The sequence below is a fragment of the Heptranchias perlo genome, chromosome 27 (assembly GCF_035084215.1).
Source record: "Heptranchias perlo isolate sHepPer1 chromosome 27, sHepPer1.hap1, whole genome shotgun sequence".
Classification (NCBI taxonomy): Eukaryota; Metazoa; Chordata; class Chondrichthyes; order Hexanchiformes; family Hexanchidae; genus Heptranchias; species Heptranchias perlo.
In genome coordinates this window covers 4,852,803-4,875,580 of record NC_090351.1, presented here as the reverse complement: position 1 = coordinate 4,875,580, position 22,778 = coordinate 4,852,803, and the positions used below count along the sequence as shown (strand labels likewise).

The window sequence follows — 22,778 nt, the reverse complement described above, 5'->3', positions numbered from 1 at the left end:
GGTTAAAGGTAGTTACTTAGACTGGCGGAAGGTGGGAAGTGGTGTTCCACAAGGATCGGTGCTGGGACCACTGTTGTTCACCATTTACAGAAACCATTTGGACTCTGGAACCGGAAGTACAATTTCAAAATTTGCAGGTGTCACCAAATTGGGAGATATGGCTAACACTGAGGAGGAATTCCAAAAAAATACAAGAAGACATTAATAAACTTGCAGAATGGGCGTGTAATTGACAAATGAATTTCAATATAGATAAGTGTGAGGCGGTACATTTTGGTAGGAAGAATAAGGAGGCCACATACTGCTTGAATAATAAGAGTCTAATGGGTTACAGATTCACAAATCACTAAAAGGAGTGACGCAGGTTAATAGGGCCATTTAAAAAAAAAAGCAAACCAAGCACTGGGGTTCATTTCTAGAGGGATAGAAGTGAAAAGCAGAGAAGTTATGTTAAACTTGTATAGAACCTTGGTTAGACCACACTCGGAGTACTGTGAACAGTTCTGGTCTCCATATTATAAAAAGGAGATAGAGACAATGGAGAAGGTGCAAAAAAGATTTACTAGGATGATACCAGAGCTGAGAGGTTATACTTATCAGGAAAGATTGAACAGGCTGGGGCTCTTTTCTCTAGAAAAGAGAAGACTGAGGGGTGACTTGATAGAGATCTTTAAGATTATGAAAGGGTTTGATGGGGTAGATGTGGAGAAGATGTTTCCACTCGTGGGGGAGACCAGAACTAGGGACCATAAATATAATATAGTCACTAATAAATCCAATAGGGAATTCAGGAAAAGCTTCTTTACCCAGAGAGTGGTGAGAATGTGGAACTCGCTACCACAAGGAGTAGTTGAGGTGAATAGTACAGATGCATTTAAGGGGAAGGCAGATAAACACATGAGGGAGAAAGGAATAGAAGGATATGCTGATAGGGTTAGATGAAGTAGGAAGGGAGGAGGCTCGTGTGGAGCATAAACACAGGCATGGACCTGTTTGGCTAAATGGCCTGTTTCTGTGCTGTACATTCTATGTAATTCTATGTAATTTTAATTTGTTCAAACCTCTTCACTTATCAATGGCGCCGTCTCCTTTTTTTTAATATACTTATTCTGCATCTTTGCAATCTCTTGTTTAAAAATATCCCATTTTTGCCCTACAGTGCTGTGTTGATCAGAGTGTCACAGTGTGGAAATAATTGACTGCTGCAAAGTCTCCAGAATTTGGTTTTAACTAGTCACAATGCAAATTATACCTTTTATATTCCTGTAACAAGGGCCGGTTACATTGTTTAACAGTGAAAATTGGAAAAGTCTCAAGCAGGAAGTTGCTGCATTTGCCAGGAGCACTCTGTTACAGTCAATGGACCCAAACTTCACCTGGGTTCAGGCTAAGCAACTTGTATCTGCAACCCAGCTCTTTATATACCAGCTTTTTATATATTGGTGCTGTCTCCCGCGCGGGCACCGGGGCCGTCTCCCGCGCGGGCACCGGGGCCGTCTCCCGCGCGGGCACCGGGGCCGTCTCCCGCGCGGGCACGGGGCCGTCTCCCGCGCGGGCACCGGGGCCGGCTCACACCTAGTTTATTGAAAGAAATGCCCTTGTGGCGGCCAAAAAGTGAAAATTGGCTTGGTAAGTGAGAAAGATCAGGCAACGAAGAGGACAGAAAGCCTATCTTCATGCAAAGGCCCAAAATGAGAACTATCCCATCATCAGCCCAGCAGAGTTACAAGATCACAATGTATGTCGAACTACATGGTTCTGGGAAAAGCTCCAAGGATTGGTGGCTGGTAGTTAAAACCCCGATCCGGCCTAACCCCACTCCTCTTGAGAAGGACAGAGTAACCTAAGACTCCTTTGAGGATTAGTTGGGGATGTTGAAGGAAACCCATTTGAGATCCAAAGTCCAGTACTTGATTTTATCCAAGTGTGACAGTCCGAACAGTTGAAGTGAGATCCAAGCACAAGAACGTTCAGCATCTTCTCCAAAAGCTTGATCTTGGAAATGTTACTGGCAGCAGTGAGATCAGAAGAACCATAAGAAATAGGAGCAGGAGGCCATGCGGCCCCTCGAGCCTGCTGTGTCATTCAATAAGATCATGGCTGATCTTCTACCTCAACTCCACTTTCCCGCCTGATCCCCATATCCCTTGATTCCCCTAGAGAATTCCAAAGATTTACAACCCTCTGAGTGAAGAAATCTCTCCTCATCTCAGTCTTAAATGGCTGACCCCTTATCCTGAGACTATGCCTCCTAGTTCAAGACTCTCAAGGTCAGATTCTCAAGACCCTATTGAGCAAATAGCTATTATCCTTGCTCATTTAGTGCAGCTGCCCCTCTGAACTGCTATCTTTCCATCTGATTGAAAAGCAGCAATTGCTATGCCTGTCTACAAGAAGAGATCAAAATTGGACATTGTAGGACACCTTGAAGAAGATTGCTGTGATGGACTAAGTGAGCTGTTTAATTGGGCACTTGACCTCCTCAGTGACAGAGGTTGTGGTAAATTAATGTTGCTCATCAATGCAATCAGATGTGAACCAAGGTGAACTGTGGGTGGACAGATGACCAGTTATCTTCAGCACTGGCATAACAAAGTCAGAGCTCTGTTGACCTGTCTATGTCTCTTTTACAACCTTTCTTTAATTACAAAAAACATCCAGCTATTCAGGTTGGTGATCAATCAGAGCTACATTGGGGCAAACAACTGGTGATGGTGGCTTGGAAAGTGAGTGGCAAAGTGGAATTCTCCAGAGTTCCGGCCAATGTGTTACTTGTTACGGTCAGTAACATCCATACTTTAGAAACCTATTAGAGGCCTGAGGGAATTGGTCACCATTTGAAACCACGTACAGGTTCGAGAATAAAGGCCCAAGGGGTCCAGACATTAACCCAGCCTCCGGCCCAAAGAATATGTGACATGTACAGGGTCTCATTCACTTGCTATCTTGCCTCTAATTGACATTGTTATTGCCGATCCTTGTGATATTTACTCTTTGTTAGTCTTTACTATCTTTTGACTTTTAAAAAATTCTTCATACTTTAAACTATTAGAATAGGCCCAGCCCAACGTTATTAGATTTGCCCCCTTTTTCATCATTAAAAAGATGGCCATTTTTCAAAGTCATTCCCCCACCTCCGCCCTCCTGACATCACACCCTTTTCACTGATGGATGAGCTACCTCCTCCAAAGTCTCTGTCAGTGTCAGATCTTTCAGAGTAACTTGAGCTGATTCCCTGATTCATTCATGTTGTTTTCCTCTTCCTTTCACTGGTATGTGTTTTACCTCCTTCCCTAAGGGCGATTATTTAATCGACAATTCACTGTGTTGGGATTGTGAGCATGAAAGCTGCTTCCTACTGCTCCATTGTACCGTATACCCAACAGTTTTATTTCAAGTTCTTTCAGCAGTTTATGTGTAGACCAATGAGAGAAATATTTGTTGAATTTTTCACTTGGCTCTTTTCCGTAAGGAGTCGTGGAAACAACCAGCAGATCGGGAGTTTCCAGCTGTAAGCAGGTAACTGAGCAGCTTGGGTCTATGCCAACTGCTGACATTTCCTTGGCTAGGTGAGATCATTGCATCATTGGGGTGTGAAAGAAACAACAAAGGATTGGCTGAGGCATTCCTTTCAATCTAGCCAGTACGTTCTTACAGAGCCAAGAAATGCAGTGTATAGGCAGAGTCAGCAGAATCAAAGTGAACGGCACCAACCCTGGTCCACATAACTTGAACCCAGGGCAAAACCATTGACGTGGTCAAGTAAGGGTCACTAAAACTGACCAACTCATGGATCTCAAACCCAGAGCAGAGTTATTGAGACTCAAGCCAAGATTACAGGGAGGACTAGGCTAATCTCAACCCAGTTTTCCACTCAACCTTGGTATGAATTATCTGGGTAATTATCCCCCTCCTTACCACAGTGGCAGTTCTATCTCTCACCGTGGGCTCCAGGCAAATATGATTCTAGGCGTCACACTCCCCAAAGCCTCAGCAAGTTTGTTTATTCAGTCAGTAGCTCGAAGGTTGCAGGATCAAAGGCTGCTATGCCAACTCAGCCAGGCTGTACAACTAAAAAAAGACACGCATTTATATAGCACCTTTCACGACATTCCAAAGCGCTTTACAGCCAATGAAGTACTTGTTTGCAGTGTAGTCACTGTTGTAATGTAGGAAACGTGGCAGCCAATTTGCACACAGCAAGATCCCACAAACAGCAATGTGATAGTGACCAGATCATCTGTTTTTTTTAGTGGTGTTGGTTGAGGGATAAATGTTGGCCAGGACACCGGGGAGAATTCCCCTGCTCTTCTTTGAAAGAGTGCCATGGGATCTTATACTGGCCTCAGTGCCGCTGAGTTAGGGAAATAAAAATGGCCACTCCTGATTACTAACCCATGACCCTTGCTGGAACTGTAGCTGCCAGCTGAGGACAAGGTTGGGCATGGCCTGTCAGAACTCCCATGTGGATAATGGTAAATTGGCCAAGGTTAACTGGGACCAGTGGAACTCTAACCCAGCGAAGAGTCAAATCCTCAAGGAGGTGTGGGAGAAAGTTGGCAAGAGAATAAAAGTCAAGTAATTTGGGTGTCCTGTTAGAGTAAATGTGGCTCGTTGTCTTGTTCCAATAGAGTGTCATGACTTGAAGTCATCATAACATAGTCCTCTTCCTGACTGGGGAACTGCATTTAAAAAGACCTGTGGTAGTGTAAATGCAGCTGGCTTTTAGCTAGTCCCTGCTTTGAGTACAACGAACTCAGTCATCTACCAGCACGTAATGGCCTGAATTAGTGTTTGCTTCTGTAACAGTGGCTGTGCTGTTGATCTGAAACAGAAACCCAGCCTACTCTCTGGAGCAAAGCAGACGTCACACAATGGCTGAAATGGGCGGAGAGAGAATACTCCCTGCGCGTCATCGAGGAAAACAAGTTTGAAATGAATGGAAAGGCCCTCTGTCTGCTCACGAAGGACGACTTCCGGTACCGCTCTCCCAGTTCAGGTAAGAACCCCTCAGTGCTTCATTGGGAAGGTAGCTGCAACACAAGCCTGGGATATATAATTTTTATGGGGAAAGGAGATCCATGTACCAATCTGGGATATATTGTGTATATGGGGAAAGGAGCTTCGTGTACCAGTCTGGGATATATTTAGCATATGGGTAAAGGAGATCCGTGTACTAGTCTGGGATATATTGAGTATGTGGGTAAGGTAGATCTGTGTGCCAGTCTGGGATATATCATATATCAGGAGGAGGCCATTTGGTCCATCGTACCTGTGCCGGCTCTTTGAAAGAGCTATCCAATTAGTCCCACTCCTTGCTCTTTCCCCATAGCCCTGTAATTTTTTTCCCTTCATGTATTTATCCAATTCCCTTTTGAAAGTTATTATTGAATCTGTTTCCACCGCCCTTTCAGGCAGTGCAATTCAGATCATAACAACTCACTGCTTAAAAAAATTCTCCTCATGTCACCTCTGGTTCTTTTGCCAATCAACTTAAATCTGTGTCCTCTGGTTATCGACCCTTCTGACATTGGAAACAGTTTCTCCTTATTTACTCTATCAAAACCCTTCATGATTTTGAACACCGCTATCAAATCTCCTCTTAACCTTCTCTGCTCTAAGGAGAAGATGGTGCAGGAGGGAGGGCTTTAGATTCCTGGGGCACTGGAACCAGTTCTGGGGAAGGTGGGACCTGTTCAGGAAAGATAGGGAAGGAAAGAAAGGAGAGGGGTGGCAGTATTGATTAAGGAGAATATTGCAGAGCTGGAGAGAGAGGATGTCCTGGAGGGATCAAGGACAGAATCTATTTGGTTAGAGTTAAGAAATAAAAGAAGTGTCATTACACTACTGGGTGTATTCTATAGGCCACCAACTAGTGGGAAGGATATAGAGGAGCAAATTTGCAGGGAAATTACAGAGAGGTGCAAAAGCCACAGAGTAGTGATAATGGGGGACTGGGATATAGACTGGGATAACAATAATAATATAAGGGGCAAAGAGGGGGAGGAATTTTTGAAATGTGTTCAGGATAACTTTCTTAACCGGTACGTTTCCGGCCTGACGAGGAAGGAGGCATTGCTGGACTTGGTTCTAGGGAATGAGGTGGGCCAAGTGGAGCAAGTATCAATGGGGGAGCATTTAGGGAGCAGCGATCATAGCATCATAAGGTTAAGAATAGCTGTAGAAAATTACACGGACCACTCTAAAGTAAAAATATTCAATTGGAGGAGGGCCAATTTCAATGGGATGAGAACAGATCTGGCCCGGGTAAATTGGAATCAAAGATTGGCAGGCAAATCTGTAATTGAACAGTGGTCGGCCTTTAAAGAGGAGATGGTTCGGGTACAGTCTAGGTACGTTCCCACGAGGCAGAAAGGTAGGGCAACTAAAGTCAGAGCTCTCTGGATGACAAAAGAGATAGTAAGTAAGATGAAATGGAAAAAAGGGGCATAAGGCATATGTCGGGTTGATAATGCAAATGAGAGCCAAGCAGAATTTAGAAAGTTCAGAGGGGAAGTGAAAAAGGAAATAAGAGGGGCAAAGAGAGAGAATGAGAATAGACTGGCGGCCAACATAAAAGGGAATCCAAAAGTCTTCTATAGGCATATAAATAGTAAACAGGTAGTAAGAGGAGGAGTGGGGCTGATTAGAGACCATAAAGGAGATCTACTCATGGAGGCAGAGGGGTTGGCTGAGGTACTAAATGAGTACTTTGCAGCTGTCTTTACCAAGGAAGAAGATGCTGCCAGAGTCTCAGTAAAGGAAAATATAATTGAGATATTGGATGGGCTAAAAATCGATAAAGAACTGGTACTTGAAAGGCTGGCTGTACTTAAAATAGATAAGTCACCCGGTCCGGATGGGATGCATCCTAGGTTGCTGAGGGAAGTAAGGGGGGAAATTGCAGAGGTACTGGTCATAATCTTCCAAACATCTGTAGATACAGGGGTGGTGCCAGAGGACTGGAGAATTACAAATATTACACCCTTGTTCAAAAAAGGGTGTAAGGATAAACCCAGCAACTACAGGCCAGTCAGTTTAACCTCAGTGGTGGGGAAACTTTTAGAAACGATAATCCAGGATAAAATTATCAGCCACTTGGACGAGTGTGGATTGATTAGGGAAAGCCAGCATGGATTTGTTAAAGGCAAATCATGTTTAACTAACCTGATAGAGTTATAATGAGGTAACAGAGAGGGTAGATGAGGGCAATGCAGTTGATGTGGTGTATATGGACTTTCAAAAGGCGTTTGATAAAGTGCCGCATGGCAGGCTTATCATTAAGATTGCAGCCCATGGATTAAAGGGGGTAGTAGCAACATGGATACAGAATTGGCTAAGTGACAGGAAACAGATGGTAGTGGTGAACGGTTATTATTTGGACTAGAGGGAGGTGTACAGTGGTGTTCCCCAGGGGTCAGTGCTGGGACCACTGCTTTTCTTGATATATATTAATGACTTGGACTTGGGTGTACAGGGCACAATTTCAAAATTTGCAGATGAAACAAAACTTGGAAGTGTAGTGAACAGTGAGAAGGATAGCGATAGACTTCAAGAGGGTATAGACAGGCTGACGGCATAGGCGGACACGCAGCAGATGAAATTTAACGCAGAAACGTACAAAGTGATACATTTCAGTAAGAAAGACGAGGAGAGGCAATATAAACTAAAGGGCACAACTCTTAAAGGGATACAGGAACAGAGAGATCTGTGGGTGTATGTGCACAAATCGTTGAAGGTGGCAGGGCAGGTTGAGAAAGCGGTTAAAAAAGCATACGGGACCCTGGGCTTTATAAATAGAGGCATAGAGTACAAAAGTATGGAAGTCATGATGAACCTTTATAAAACACTGTTTCGGCCACAACTGGAGTATTGTGTCCAGTTCTGGGCACCGCACTTTAGGAAAGATGTGAAGGCCTTAGAGAGGGTGCAGAAAAGATTTACTAGAATGATTCCAGGGATGAGGGACTTAAATTATGTGGATAGATTGGAGAAGCTGGGATTGTTCTCTTTGGAACAGAGATGATTGTGAGGAGATTTGATAGAGGTATTCAAAATCATGAAGGGTCCAGATAGAGTAGATAGAGAGAAACTGTTCCCATTGGCGGAAGGGTCAAGAACCAGAGGGCACAGATTTAAAGTGATTGGCAAAAGAACCAAAGGTGACATGAGGAGGAACTTTTTACACAGCGAGTGATTAGGATCTGGAATGTACTGCCCGTGGGGGTGATGGAGGCAGATTCAATTATGGCCTTCAAAAGGGAACTGGATAAGTACTTGAAAGTAAAAAATTTGCAGGACTGTGAGGATTGGGTGGGGGAGTGGGATTAGCTGGATTGCTCTTGCATACAGCCGCCGCGGACTCGATGGGACGAATCACCTCCTTCCCTGCTGTAACCTTTCTGTGATTCTATATTGTCTCTCCTCATCTTTCTGCCAAAACACAGAAACATAGAAAATAGGAGCAGGAGTAGACCATTCGGCCCTTCGAGCCTGATCTGCTATTCAATATGATCTTGGCTGATCCTCTATCTCAATACCATGTTCCCGCTCTCTCCCCATACCCCTTGATGCCTTTTGTGTCCAGAAATCTATCTATCTCCTTCTTAAATATATTCAGTGACTTGGCCTCCACAGTCTTCTGTGGTAGAGAATTCAACAGGATTCACCACCCTCTAAGTAAAGAAATTTCTCCTCATCTCAGTCCTAAATGTCCTACCCCCTATCCTGAGACTGTGACCCCTCGTTCTGGACCCCCCAGCCAGGGGAAACATCCTCCCTGCATCCAGTCTGTCTAGTCCTGTCAGAATTTTATATGTTTCAATGAGATCCCCTCTCATTCTTGTAAACTTGAGTGAATACAGGCCGAGTCGACCCAATCTCTCCTCATATGACAGTCCTGCCATCCCAGGAATCAGTCTGGTGCACCTTCGCTGCACTCCCTCTATGGCAAGTATATCCTTTCTTAGGTAAGGAGACCAAAACTGCACACAATACTCCAGATGTGGTCTCACCAAGGCCCTGTATAGCTGCAGTAAGACATCCTTGCTCCTGTACTCAAATCCTCTTGCAATGAAGGCCAACATACCATTTGCTTTCCTAACTGCTTGCTGCACCTGCATGTTTGTTTTCAGTGACTGGCGTACAAGGGCACCCAGGTCCCTTTGTACATCAACATTCCCCAATCAATCACCATTTAAATAATACTCTGCCTTTCTGTTTTTCCTTCTGAAGTGGATAACTTCACATTTATCCACATTACATTGCATCTGCCATGTATTTGCCCACTCACTCAACTTGTCTAAATCGCCTTGAAGCTTCTTTGCATCCTCCTCACAACTCACGATCCCACCTAGTTTTGTGTCGTCAGCAAACTTGGAAATATTACATTTGGTTCCCTCATCCAAATCATTGATACATATGGTGAATAGCTGGGGCCCAAGCACTGATCCCTGCGGTACCCCACTAGTCACTGCCTGCCACCCCGAAAAAGACCCATTTATTCCTACTCTCTGATCCCTGCCTGTTAACCAATTTTCAATCCATGCCAGTGTATTACCCCCAATCCCATGTGCTTTAATTTTGCACACTAATCTCTTATGTGGGACTTTATCAAAGGCCTTCTGAAAATCCAAATAAACCACATCCACTGGTTCTCCCTTATCTATTCTACCAGTTGCATCTTCAAAAAGCTCCAGTAGGTTTGTCAAACATGATTTCCCTTTCATAAATTCATGTTGACTTTTTCTAATCCCGTTGATATTTTCTAAGCGTCCTGTTATCACATCCATAGGAACATAGGAATATAGCAACAGGAGTAGGCCCCTCGAGCCTTCTCCGCCATTTGATAAGATCATGGCTGATCTGTGATCTAACTCCATATACCTGCCTTTGGCCCATATCCCTTAATACCTTTGGTTGCCAAAAAGCTATTTATCTCAGATTTAAATTTAGCAATTGAGCTAGTATCCATTGCCGTTTGCGGAAGAGAGTTCCAAACTTCTACCACCCTTTGTGTGTAGAAATGTTCTCTGATCTCACTCCTGAAAGGTCTGGCTCTAATTTTTAGACTGTGCCCCCTACTCTGAGAATCCCCAACCAGCAGAAATAGTTTCTGTCTATTCACCCTATCTGTTCCCCTTAATATCTTATAAACTTCAATCAGATCACCCCTTAACCTTCTAAACTCCAGAGAATACAACCCCAATTTGTGTAATCTCTCCTCGTAACTTAACCCTTGAAGTCTGGGTATCATTCTAGTAAACCTACGCTGCACTCCCTCCAAGGCCAATATGTCCTTCCAAAGGTGCGGTGTCCAGAACTGCTCACAGTACTCCAGGTGCAGTCTAACCAGGTTTTGTGTAGCTGCAGCATAACTTCTGCCCCCTTGTACTCTAGTCCTTTAGATATAAAGGCCAGCATTCCATTAACCTTATTGATTATTTTCTGCACCTGTTCATGACACTTCAACGATCTATGTACCTGAACCCCTACATCCCTTTGGACATCCACAGTTTTTAATTTTTTACCATTTAGGAAGTACTCTGTTCTATCCTTTTTTGATCCAAAGTGGATGACCTCACATTTGTCTACATTGAATTCCATTTGCCACAGTTTTGCCCATTCACCTAATCTATCAATATCCCTTTGTAATTTTATGTTTTCATCTACACTGCTTACAATGCCACCAATCTTTGTGTCATCGGCAAACTTAAATATGAGACTTTCTATGCCTTCATCTAAGTCGTTAATAAATATTATGAATAATTGAGGCCCCAAGACAGATCCCTGTGGGACTCCACTAGTCACATCCTGCCAATGTGAGTACCTTCCCATTATCCCTACTCTCTGTCGCCTTTCGCTCAGCCAACTTCCTAACCAAGTCCGTACTTTTCCCTCGATCCCATGGGCTTCTATCTTAGCTAACAGTCTCTTATGTGGGACTTTATCAAATGCCTTATGGAAGTCCATACAAATAACATCCATTGACATCCCTCTGTCCACTACTTTAGTCACCTCTTCAAAAAATTCAATCAGGTTTGTCAGGCACGACCTACCTTTCACAAATCCATGCTGGCTCTCTCTGATTAACTGAAAATTCTCGAGATGTTCAGTCACCCTATCCTTAATTATAGACGCCAGCATTTTCCCCACAACAGATGTTAGGCTAACTTGTCTATAATTCCCCGGTTTCCCCCTCTCTCCTTTCTTAAAAAGCAGAGTGATGTGCAATTTTCCAATCTAGAGGGACAGTTCCTGAATCTAGAGAACTTTGAAAGATTATAGTTAGGGCATCCGCAATGTGCTCACCTACTTCCTTTAAAACCCTGGTATGGAAACCATCTGGTCCTGGGGATTTGTCACTCTTTAGTGCTATTAATTTCTTCATTACTGTTGTTTTACCTATGTTAATTTTATTGAGTCCCTGTCCCCGATTCAATATTAGTTTTCTTGGGATTCCAGCCTCTTTTTCTACTGTAAATACTGATGCAAAGTAATTATTCAACATGTCCGCCATTTCCCCATTGCCAATGACAATATCCCCACTTTCAGTTTTTAAGGGGCCAACACTACTCCTGACCACCCTCTTTTTCCTAATATAACTATGAAAGTTCTTTGTATTGGTTTTGATATCCCTTGCAAGTTTCTTTTCATACTCTCTTTTTGTAGCCCTTACTATCTGTTTTGTGACCCTTTGTTGATCTTTGTATCTTTCCCATTCACCAGGATCTGTGCCAATTTTTGCCTTTTTGTATGCCTTTTCTTTATGTCTTATACTGCCCCTTACCTCTTTAGTTGTCCATGGCTGTTTTTTTTGGCAAGTAGAGTTCTTGCCCCTCAGGGGTATAAACCGATTCTGTATCACGTTAAATGTTTCTTTAAACATTTCCCACTGATCATCAGTCGTTTTACCCATTAACAGATTTGCCCAGTTTACTGTGGACAGTCTCTGTCTCATCCCATTGAAGTCGGCCTTACCCAAGTCTAGAATCTTAGCAGCTGATTCACTTTTTTCCCTTTCAAACACTACCTTGAACTCGATCATGTTATGATCGCTATTGGATAGATATTCATGCACAGTTAAGCTGTTAACTAAATCTGGTTCATTACTCATTACTGAATCTGGTATGGCTTGCCCCCTTGTTGCCTTTAGGACATACTGCTGTAGAAAACTCAAGAAATTCACTACCTTTCTGACAGTTGCTAGTCTGCTTTTCCCAATCTATGTGAAGGTTAAAGTCCCCCATTAAGACCACTATGCCTTTGTTACACGCTTGTCTAATCTCTGCATTTATACAATCTAGCACTTCAGAGCTGCTGCCAGGGGTCCTATATACAACTCCCACTATAGTCTTGGATCCTTTCCTATTTCTCAATTCAACCCATAAGGTCTCTGTTGGCTGCTTACCTCTCGTTATATCCTCCTTTATCATTGAAGTGATTTCATCTCTAATCATTAAGGCTACTCCTCCCCCTCTTCCATTTTCCCTATCTCTCCTGTAGACCTTATAACCCGGTATAATTAATTCCCAATCCTGACCATCCTGCAGCCATGTCTCAGTGATAGCTATCATGTCATACCCTCCAATTTGAATTTGTACCTGTAGTTCATTTAATTTATTCCTTATACTCCGTGCATTTGTATATAGAACTCTTAGTTGGGCCACACACCCTAGCCTGACCTTCAGCTTTGATGCTGGGTTAATCGCTTTATACCTTCTAGTTTTTATTTCATCTGTAGTGCCTAAAGTACACTTCCTTTCCGCTGCTCTACGCTTTTCCCTTTCACTTGTTCTTGAACAACTATTTGTACTGTTTGTATTGTAGATTTCCCCTGGGTCTTCCCCTCTCTTGCTGCTCTCAACTTTACTCTCTTCTGACTCCCCGCTCAGGTTCCCATCCCCCTGCCACTCAAGTTTAAACCCTCCCCAACTGCAGTAGCAAATCCCCCTGCGAGGACATTGGTCCCGGTCCTGCTCGAGTGTAACCCGTCCGGCTTGTACAGGTCCCACCTTCCCCAGAATCGGTCCCAATTCCTCAGGAATCGAAATCCCTCCCTCCTACACCATCCCTGCAGCCACGCAGGAATCGAAATCCCTCCCTCCTACACCATCCCTGCAGCCACGCATTCATCCGGTCTATTCTCCTATTCCTATACTCACTAGTACGTGGCACTGGGAGTAATCCTGAGATTACTACCCTTGAGGTCCTGCTTTTTAACTTATTTCCTAACTCCTTATATTCTGCTTGCAGGACCTCATCCCTCTTTATATCTATGTCGTTGGTACCGATATGGACCACGACCTCTGGCTGTTCACCATGCCCCATTCAGAATGTCCTGCAGCCGCTCGGTGACATCCATGACCCTGGCACCAGGGAGGCAACATACCATCCTGTTGTCACATTTGCGGCCGCAGAAACACCTGTCTGCTCCCCTAAGTATAGAATCCCCTATCACTATTGCTCTCTCGACCTTCCTCCTCCCCCCCTGTACAGCTGAGCCACCCATGGTGCTCTGGTCTTGGCTCTGGCTGCACTCCTCAGAGGAACCCTCTTCCCCCACCAGTACCCAGAACTGAATACTGGTTGGAGAGTGAGATGCCCTCAGGGGACTCCTGCACTACCTGCCTGGTCGACCTTGTCTGTCTGGTGGTCACCCAGTCCCTCTCTGCCTGCACTCTCTTAATCTGTGGGGTGACCACCTCCTGAAACGTGCTAGCCATGTAGCTCTCAGCCTCGCGGATGCACTGCAGTGACGCCAGCTGTCGCTCAAGGTCCGAAACCCGGAGCTCAAGCTCCTCTAGCTGACGGCACTTCCTGCACCTGTGGTTGTCCAGGACACAGGAAGCGTCCTGGAGTTCCCACATGGCACACGTCGTGCATTTGACGGGACTGAGCTGCCTTGCGATGTCTTAATTTATTAGATTAACTTAAACCAAGCAAAAAACAAATTAAGCCTCAAATATGGATATTTTTGGTTATATTACTCTAATTCAGTTGTTTAAGCTTTAATTTTAATGAGCTACCAGTCGTTTTACGCTTCTAGCTTTTAATTCAATGTTATCCAATTCCCTAACTCAGAGAAAAAAAACTAATACTCACCAGCTAATCACCAACCTGCTGTCCTGTGACGTCACTCCTTGTTTTTTCACCAATTGCCTCCGAGTGCGGGTAGGCCTTCGAGCCTGGGCCTTTAGTAGTCTCCGAGTCCTGCGCTCTCTCCCAGGTCCACTCCCGCCTGTAGCTCCGCTCCTTTATAATAGACTCTAGCATTTTCCCTACTACTGATGTTAGGCTAACCGGTCTGTAGTTCCCTGTTTTGTCTCTCCCTCCTTTTTTAAATAGTGGGGTTACATTTGCCACCCTCCAATCTGCAGGAACTGTTCCATAATCTATAGAATTTTGGAAGATGACAACTAATGCATCCACTATTTCCATGGCTACCTCTTTTAGTACTCTGGGATGCAGATTATCAGGCCCTGGGGATTTATCGGCTTTCAGTCCCATTAATTTCTCCAGCACTATTTTTTTTACTAATACTAATTTCCTTTAATTCCTCCTTCTCACTAGTCCCTTGGTTCCCGAGCATTTCTGGGAAGTTATTTGTGTCCTCTTCTGTGAAGACAGAACCAAAGTATTTGTTTAATTGCTCTGCCATTTCCCTGTTCCCCATTATAAATTCTCCCGTTTCTGACTGTAAGGGACCTACATTTGTCTTCACTAATCTTTTTCTTTTTACATACTTGTAGAAGCTTTTACAGTCCACTTTGATGTTCCTTGCAAGTTTACTCTCATACTCTATTTTTCCGCTCTTAATCAATCTCTTGGTCCTTTTTTTGCTGAATTCTAAACTTTTCCCAATCCTCAGGCTTGCTACTTTTTCTGGCAACTTTATATGACTCCTCTTTGGATCTAATACTATCCTTAATTTCTTTTGTTCGCCATGGTTGGGCTGCTTTTCCTTCTGTGTTTTTGCGCCAGAAAGGAATGTATAATTGTTGCAATTCATGCATTTGTTCCTTAAATGTTAGCCATTGCCTATCCACCGTCATGCCTTTTAATGAAGTACCCCAATCTATCATAGCCAATTCACTCCTCATACCTTCGTAGTTTCCTTTGTTTAGATTTAGGACCCTAGTTTCGGATTGGACAACTTCACTTTCCATCTTAATGAAGAATTCTATCATGTTCTGGTCACTCTTCCCTAAAGGACCCCACTCAACAAGATTATTAATTAACCCATTCTCATTGCACAATACCCAATCTAGGATAGCCTGTTCTCTGGTTGGCTCCTCAACGTACTGGGCTCGTACACGCTCCAGGAATTCATCCTCCACAGTATTATTGCTAATTTGGTTTGGCCAATCTATATGTAGGTTAAAGTCACCCATGATTACTGTAGTACCCTTGTTACACGAATCTCTAATTTCCTGTTTGATGCCGTCCCCTTCATTACCACTACTGTTTGAATGTCTATAGCCAACTCCCACCAGTGTTTTCTGCCCCTTGGTGCTTCTTAACTCCACCCAGACTGATTCTACATCTTGATTTTCTGAGCCAATATCCTTTCTCACTATTGCTCTGATTTCATCCTTTACTAACAACGCCACCCCACCTCCTTTACCTTTTTGCCTGTCCTTCCTAAAAATGTATCACTTCACACTTCTCCACATTAAATTTTATTTGCCATGTGTTTGCCTATTTCACCAGTCTGTCTATGTCCTCCTGAAGTCCGTTACTATCCTCCACATTGTTTACTACATTCCTGAGTTTCATGCCATCTGCAAACTTTGAAATTATACCCTCTATACCCAAGTCCAGGTTATTAATGTATAATAAAAAGAGCACTGATCCTAATACTGACCCCTGGGGAACACCATTTATATTTCCCTCCAGTCTGAAAAACAATCGACCACTACTCTCTGCTTTCTGTCCCTTAGCCAATTTTGTATCCATGCTGCCACTGTCTCTTTAATCCCATGGGGTTTAATTTTGCTAACAAGTCTATTATGTGGCACTTTATCAAATGCCTTTTGAAAGTCCATATACACATCAACCACACTAACCTCATCAACCCTCTCTGTTACTTCATCAAAGTACTCAATCAAGTTAGCCAAACATGATCTTCTTTGAACAAATCCTTTCATTTATTAGCCCATACCTTCCCAAGTGCCAATTAATTTTGTCCCGGATTATTGTCTCTAAAAGTTTCCCCACCACCAACATTAGGCTGTAATTGCCAGGTTTATCCGTCTCCCCTTTTTTGAACAGGGGTGTAACATTTGCAATCCTCCAGTCCTCTGGTACCACCCCCATCTCTAAGGATGATTGGAAGATTATGGCCAGGGCCTCTGTAATTTCTACCTTTACTTCCCTCTAACCTAGGATGCATCCCGTCTGGACCGGGTGTACTGCCAACCTTTTAAGTACCTCCTCTTTATCAATTTTTATCCTCCTCCTTTACTACTACAATGGCAGCATCCTCTTTTCTAGTGAAGATGGATGCGAAGTATTCATTTAGTATCTCAGCCATACCCTCTGCCTCTACAAAAAGATTTCCTTTTTTGTCCCTAATCGGCCCCACTCTTCCTTTGACTGCCTTTTTACTATTTATATGTTTATAAAAGACTTTTGGGTTCCCTTTTGTGTTAGCCGCTAGTCTCATACTCTCTCTTTGCCCCTCTTCTTCCCTTTTTTAGATCTCCTCTGTACTTTCTGTATTTAGCTTGGTTTTCAACTGTATTATGAACCTTACATTTGTCATAAGCCTCCTTTTTCTGTTTCATTTTAATCTCCATGGGCTAGAAATTCGGTAGTGTAGCGTCCATTTTTCAGGCGCTACATGCCCTCCTAAGGTCCCAAAATGGCGTCCGAAATGCGCGCGTGCGCGCGCACGCTTCTAGCTTGATGTGCGCTGGATGCCATTTTGGTAAAGGCATTGCGGCACACGCAGATACCGAATGCCGGCATCATGGAAAATAAGGAGAATATGTGTTGGATCAGTGCGCAGCACTGGTTTAAAGGGATAGACACCGTTTTGGCACTCAACGCTCCAGCCAATGAACCTTCTTAACCACAAACAGCTGAACATGTCTTAGACGGCCTGGAGGACCCTCCACCAGCGCTATTTAAAGGGATTGTGCAGGTGTTGGTGTTGCAGGCTAATGGCTGGATTATTCCTTCTGGCTGCTGGTACAATTGTACGTGTTTGTTGACACTTCCTCTACTTGGATAGAGTTGCTATAGTCTATAAAGAGTGGTTTGGCAGGTCCTGCATTACTGTTGGTGTCATTTACAACAGTGTGCTGAACAAGATTCCTGGCAACCATGGGTGGCCTGCTAGGGCTCCCGCTGGGCATAGAACATGACTGGGAGCATGCAGAGAGGCCTCGCAGAGCAGGGCACGCTGCGAGGATAGGGAGGAAGAGGAGGCACAGGGCACTGAGCAGGAGGCCATTTCCAATGAGGACCTACAGGGAACAATACTCTTACCTCAACCTGAGCGACAACCAGTGCATCCAACGGCTGCAGTTCACGGTTGTGACGGAGATTTGTCAACTGCTGCAGCCACAGAGTAGGGTAAGGACAGCATTACCTGTGGCTGTCAAGGTAACCGCAGCACTGAACCTTTACGGCTCGATCCTCTCAGGCATCTGCTGGTGATATGTGCAACATCTCGCAGTTTGCAGTGCTGCATAAGGGAGGTCACGGAGGCATTGTAAGAGCTATGCAACAGGTTCATCACGTTCCCTCTTGACAGAAAGAAGCAGAATGAGCGAGCACAAGGATTTGCTTGGATTGCAGGCTTCCCCATGGTGCAGGGTGCCATTGACTGCACGCATATAACCATGCATGCTCCACATCTCAACTCGGCATCTTTATGAACAGGAAGGGGTTCCACTCCCTCAATGTGCTGCTGGTGTGCGACCACATGCAGCGCATCATGCAGGTCAATGCCCGCGATCCTGGCAGCTGTCATGACACCTTCATTATGCGGCAGTCCAATGTCCCAACTATCTTTGCAGTGGCTCAGCAAGTGGACGGCTGGCTACTGGGCGACAGGGGCTATCCCCTCATGAGGTGGCTCATGACTCCGGTCAGGCACGCACACGTGCAGAGCAGGCCTACAACGAGAGCCATGCGGCCACACAAAGTGTTGTCAAGTGCACCATAGGCCTCCTAAAGCAACGCTTCCACTGCCTGGACCCCTCTGGAGGAGCCCTGCAGTACTGAGCGGGTGTCAAGATTCGTCATGGTATGCTGCATGCTGCACAACCTCGCCCTTATGAGGGAACAGCCCTCGCCGCCGCCTATCCGGCAAGACCCTGAGCCAGAGGCTGAGGAGAAGGAAAAGGCTGAGGAGGAGGGTGAGGAGACGGAGGAGGAGGGTGAGGAGACGGAGGAGGAGGGGGAGGAGACGGAGGAGGAGGGGGAGGAAGACGCAAGGAGGCAACAAGGTGCACAGGCCCTGTCCTCCAGGGCTCTGCCTGCTCACCTTGTTAATGAGCGGTACCAGTAACCTCAACAACCCTCCCCATTCACCAACAGTCCTACACTCCTCACCTTTCCTCTCCCACATGACCATCCAATCGTCCTCCTTATGATTACACATTGCTTCCTCCCTCAGCTAATTGCAGAAATAAAAACCACCACCAACTGCGACTTCAAATACAAATTTATAACATAACACGTTAACTCAAGCATCAAACATTACACTATTCACCATTGTCCATTCCCTTAATGCCTGGTGTTCGAGTGCCTTTGCCTTTCCTAGTGCTTCTATGAGGTGCATCTCCAGTGGCTGGAGCTTGGATGGTGGGAGGCTGCTGACCTTCAATGGAGGAACGTGCAGATGGCCTTGGAAGACGACCTCAAGCAGTTCTGGGCTAGGAGGGCCCGGCTTCAGACTGCACCATCTCAGCATGGGCTGCAGCAGTCTGGCCTGGCTGGCTGACAGGCAACAGCAAGGGCACTGACGGAGTAGCAGAGGTGGGAGCAGGAATGTTGTCGTCTGGAGGGAGGACAGCAGGTCTGCCTGCCATGGCATCACTGCCACTCTCCCGGGGCAGCACCTCAGCAATCCTGGTGATCAGCTGGAGAACGGATTGCTGGAGTGCTGTGACACCCTGGAAACCCCGTTATCAGCAGTCTGAGCAGCAAACGAAGCTTGCAGACCTTTGATGACATCGGTTTGAGCTGCAATGGAAGCCGTGACATCGGTCATCAGACGTTGTGTCATGGTGGGTTCCACAGGTGCGCTGATGGAGGTGACCACCCATTCCACGTGAGAAAGGATGGGCTCCAAGCTCTTCGCAAAGCCCTGTGCCAGGTTCAAGCTGGACTCCTCCATGCCCCTTGATGTTGTGCGCAGGCTTTCCGGCAGGCTTTCCAGTGCACTAAGCATTTGGTGGTGTACGCCCATCAATCGTCTCCTGTAGCCTGGCCCATCGAGGTCCTCATCTGACTCTTCGACTGCAGAACCATTGTGCGACCTCGTCCTCTGACGAGCTGGCACTTGTGATATCCGTTCCCTGCCCCAGCTCCTGCGCACTTGTGCTCGGTGTCTCACCACGTGCAGATCCCTCCTCCAACTTAGCCTCTAAAGGACGTGCAGTGTCAGTATCGGAGCGGGTGGATGCGAGTGTCAGATCAGAGTGCCAAACGGTGAGGCTTCGTTCTTGGTGTCCGCCCCTCCTCCTCCACCTCGCACAGTGCCGGCTCCAGTTCTTGAAATGACAAAGGGAGTTGGGTTGAATTGTGGAGCGGGGGATAGGAGCAAGTAAGGCATGCGTGCTGACACCATCTAGAGCACGTGCGTCAGAAAAGATTGTGGGACGAGGGAGATGTAGGAAACGAGAAGGAGCATTAGGTGTGTAGAGACCCCCTTCACTGGGACCTCCAGACTGCCGCAGCAACGTTCCACCCAATGATGCGCAGCACGGTCTCCTCCGGGGGTGAGGACGTGTAGGCGTGCCTGTCTTCCCTCAGGTCTGTCAGTCTGCCGGCTGTTATGCGCTGCCTTCTCCTGCAAGTCAGAGGGAGGTGTCTCAGTGAGTGTCCTGCAGTGTGTTTGGGTGATGTGCCTATCATGGTTAAATAGCTGCCAGTGTGTGTGACCTGTGAGCGGTGGGTGTGTGGATTGCAAGTGTGCTACTACGAGAGGGTGAATTGCAGCATCCAAAGTGCAATGTTGTACGGTGGGTGGGTGAGGGGGGCTGTCGTGCGTGAAATAGTGTCACTGTTGCTGTGATATGCTACTCAACACTTGCATTCACTCACCTTGACCACTCGTGTCAAATCATTGAACTTTTTCTGGTACCGTATCCACATGCGTGGTGCTACCCTCCTGCCATTCACCTCCACAGCCACTTCCTCCCAGTGCCTCCGCAGCTGGTGTCTGGAGGGTCACCTGCCACCCTGCAGATACAGGATGGCTCTCCGTTCTTGCACTGCCTCCACTATGGCCTCCAATGTGCTGTAAGAGAACCTCGGGGCATGCTCTCTTGCTGCTCAAGACATGCTGCCTGTCATCCTGCACTGCTTCCATTGACAGTGACCTCCCCTTTAAGAGATGGAGGCTGCCTTTATCTAGTGCTGGCCGCGCCCCATATAGGCCTCCTGCTGGTGCGTTCAGCCACTCAACGGCGTGGGTTATCATTGACTGCACGTGGAAATCATGGAATTGAGGATGCAGCATGAATCTCGCATTGTCACAAGAACAGGTAGAGATAGTGCACTGTGGTCACAGTCACAAAGAATGTCGTTTGTGACTTTAGATAGGGCTGTTTCAGCACTTTCAGGGAGGGGGCAAATACCTGATTGGACTGATTCAAACAGGGTCACTTATATGTTGATGGGAGCTCAGTGTACGAGACTGGTAAATGTCGTGTATTTGGGAATAGGAGCTCCCTGCAACAACCTGGGGTACATCATGTATATGGAGGTAGGAGCTCCAATCTTTTATAAAGCTGTGCCATGGAACAACCAACCAACCAAAGGGAGGAAAATAAGTCAAAAGGGACTTCCTCCAATTGTCCCTTGTGCCTCCACCATTGGCTGGCTGTAGAACAATAATGGCAGACACTTAGGAGTAGATCACCTCTCTACCCATTGGACAAGGGAATGGGGTGTGGCATGGGGAAGGGAACAGGGAGGAAGGGAGAGGTGATTAATTTCCTCATGCCAAAATGGACCATGATGTGGCAAAGGCACAACTGCTTTATAGTTGCCCAAGCTTCTAAATGTGTGCCCGTGGAAGGAAATTGGCCCTAAACCCCTGTTATGGATTGGATCCAAGTGTTCTCCAGCCTTGCGGTAGCTTGCCCAAGGACCATGTCTCATGTGAGTCTTCATAACATGTCTGCAGGCTATTCCATCATGAAGGCAGTACTGGGTCAGCAAGCACAGAGCTTGATTCAGAGTCTATACTGTAGGCTATGTTTAGCCCATAGCTTTGAAAGGCTCAATTGTTATTTTTATATTTCCTGTACAAATTAGCTGCAAAATTCCTGCTGATAATGTTGGAAAAATCCAGAAACCCTTGAATAAAAGGGTTTGATCTGATTTCTCCTTTTAGGTGACGTGTTGTATGAAATACTTCAACAGATCAATAACTACAGAAGCTTTGCACAAAGGAATCCAGTCACGAACCCATCAGCAGGACAGGCCATGCAGACCCCATATGTAACTCTACACAACACCTTCGAAGGTACGATCAGTGTCTTTTAGGCAACCCCTTGGGACGCCTCAACCCCAATATCAATTACAGCATAGAAAAATGTAAATGTTCAGCATCACCTAGATTCATATCCTCCTGTTTGTCTCACTCATCCCCAGTAAAGGTGGATAAAGTGATGGGACCTAACAGGATACAGCCACGGTTCTCCCTTAATCGCCTTCCCTCTACTCATTAGAATTTAAGCTTCTCTAGTCTTTCCTCGTGCTTACTTTGTTTACAATAGAGATCATTCTAGTTGCTCTACTGTGCACTCTGCCCAATATTTAAATTTCCCTTTTGAAGTGTGGTGACAAGAATTAAACACAGTATTCCAAGTGAGATCTGGCCAGTGCATTATAAAGTCTCAGCATAGCCTCTGAAGGCTTGGCCTCCACTGGTTATGTATCCCAATATTATATTTGCTGTTTTAATTGTGGTTCCGCAGTGTTTCAAACACTGCTCCGCTAGTTAGCTCCCTGCAGAGCTGAAGGGCCCTATGCCACATTCCTCATTGGTCTTTCCCATGCTGCCTCTGCTCTGTCAGTGGCATGAAGCTGCTCTGACCCGTCCAGCTGGCTCATTGGGACAAATCCCGCTCAAGTACCCGTATTGGTGCAGGGGAGGTCCAAGGTTTCCTTGTGGGGCCTGGAGGTGCCCCACAAGGAAACTAAAAAAAATGTTTAAACTGAGATTCTTCTGGCCCTGGCTGCTGTTCCTGGCATGATTTGTTGTAATGCCTGAACGTCACATCAAGATCCACCGGGCCGATAAGAGAATTGGAGAGAAGAATGTCAGTCAGTGTGCACTTGTGATGATTTGTAACACATAAATGCTGTCATCTGAGACCGATCTGCGTATTTAAAGAGGACCCTACCGGCTTTGGGCGGGTGTCCTGTCTGGCTGCAATTTAAAATCACAGGCGGTCAGGTCGGAGCAGGAAAGGAGAGGGTAAGTCCCTGCTTAATTTTAATACTCCACCCGACCCCCCCTGCCTGGTTAAAATCGACCCCCTGGATTCAAGCAGACTCCCATGCCTTGAGGACAAAGCAAATGTGCCACA

The 22,778-nt window shown here is 45.7% G+C and overlaps 1 protein-coding gene across 2 annotated transcripts in view; it reads left to right on the top strand.

Annotated features, from left to right (window-relative positions):
• Positions 1-22,778, top strand: part of LOC137344353 (transcription factor ETV7-like) — an 83,579-nt gene that overhangs the window by 18,303 nt on the left and 42,498 nt on the right. For both annotated transcript variants that reach the window (XM_068007237.1, XM_068007236.1), the window contains exons 3-4: positions 4,835-4,999; positions 21,578-21,709. In XM_068007237.1, the coding sequence (XP_067863338.1) occupies positions 4,835-4,999; positions 21,578-21,709 (297 nt within the window). The remainder of the gene's footprint in view (positions 1-4,834; positions 5,000-21,577; positions 21,710-22,778) is intronic.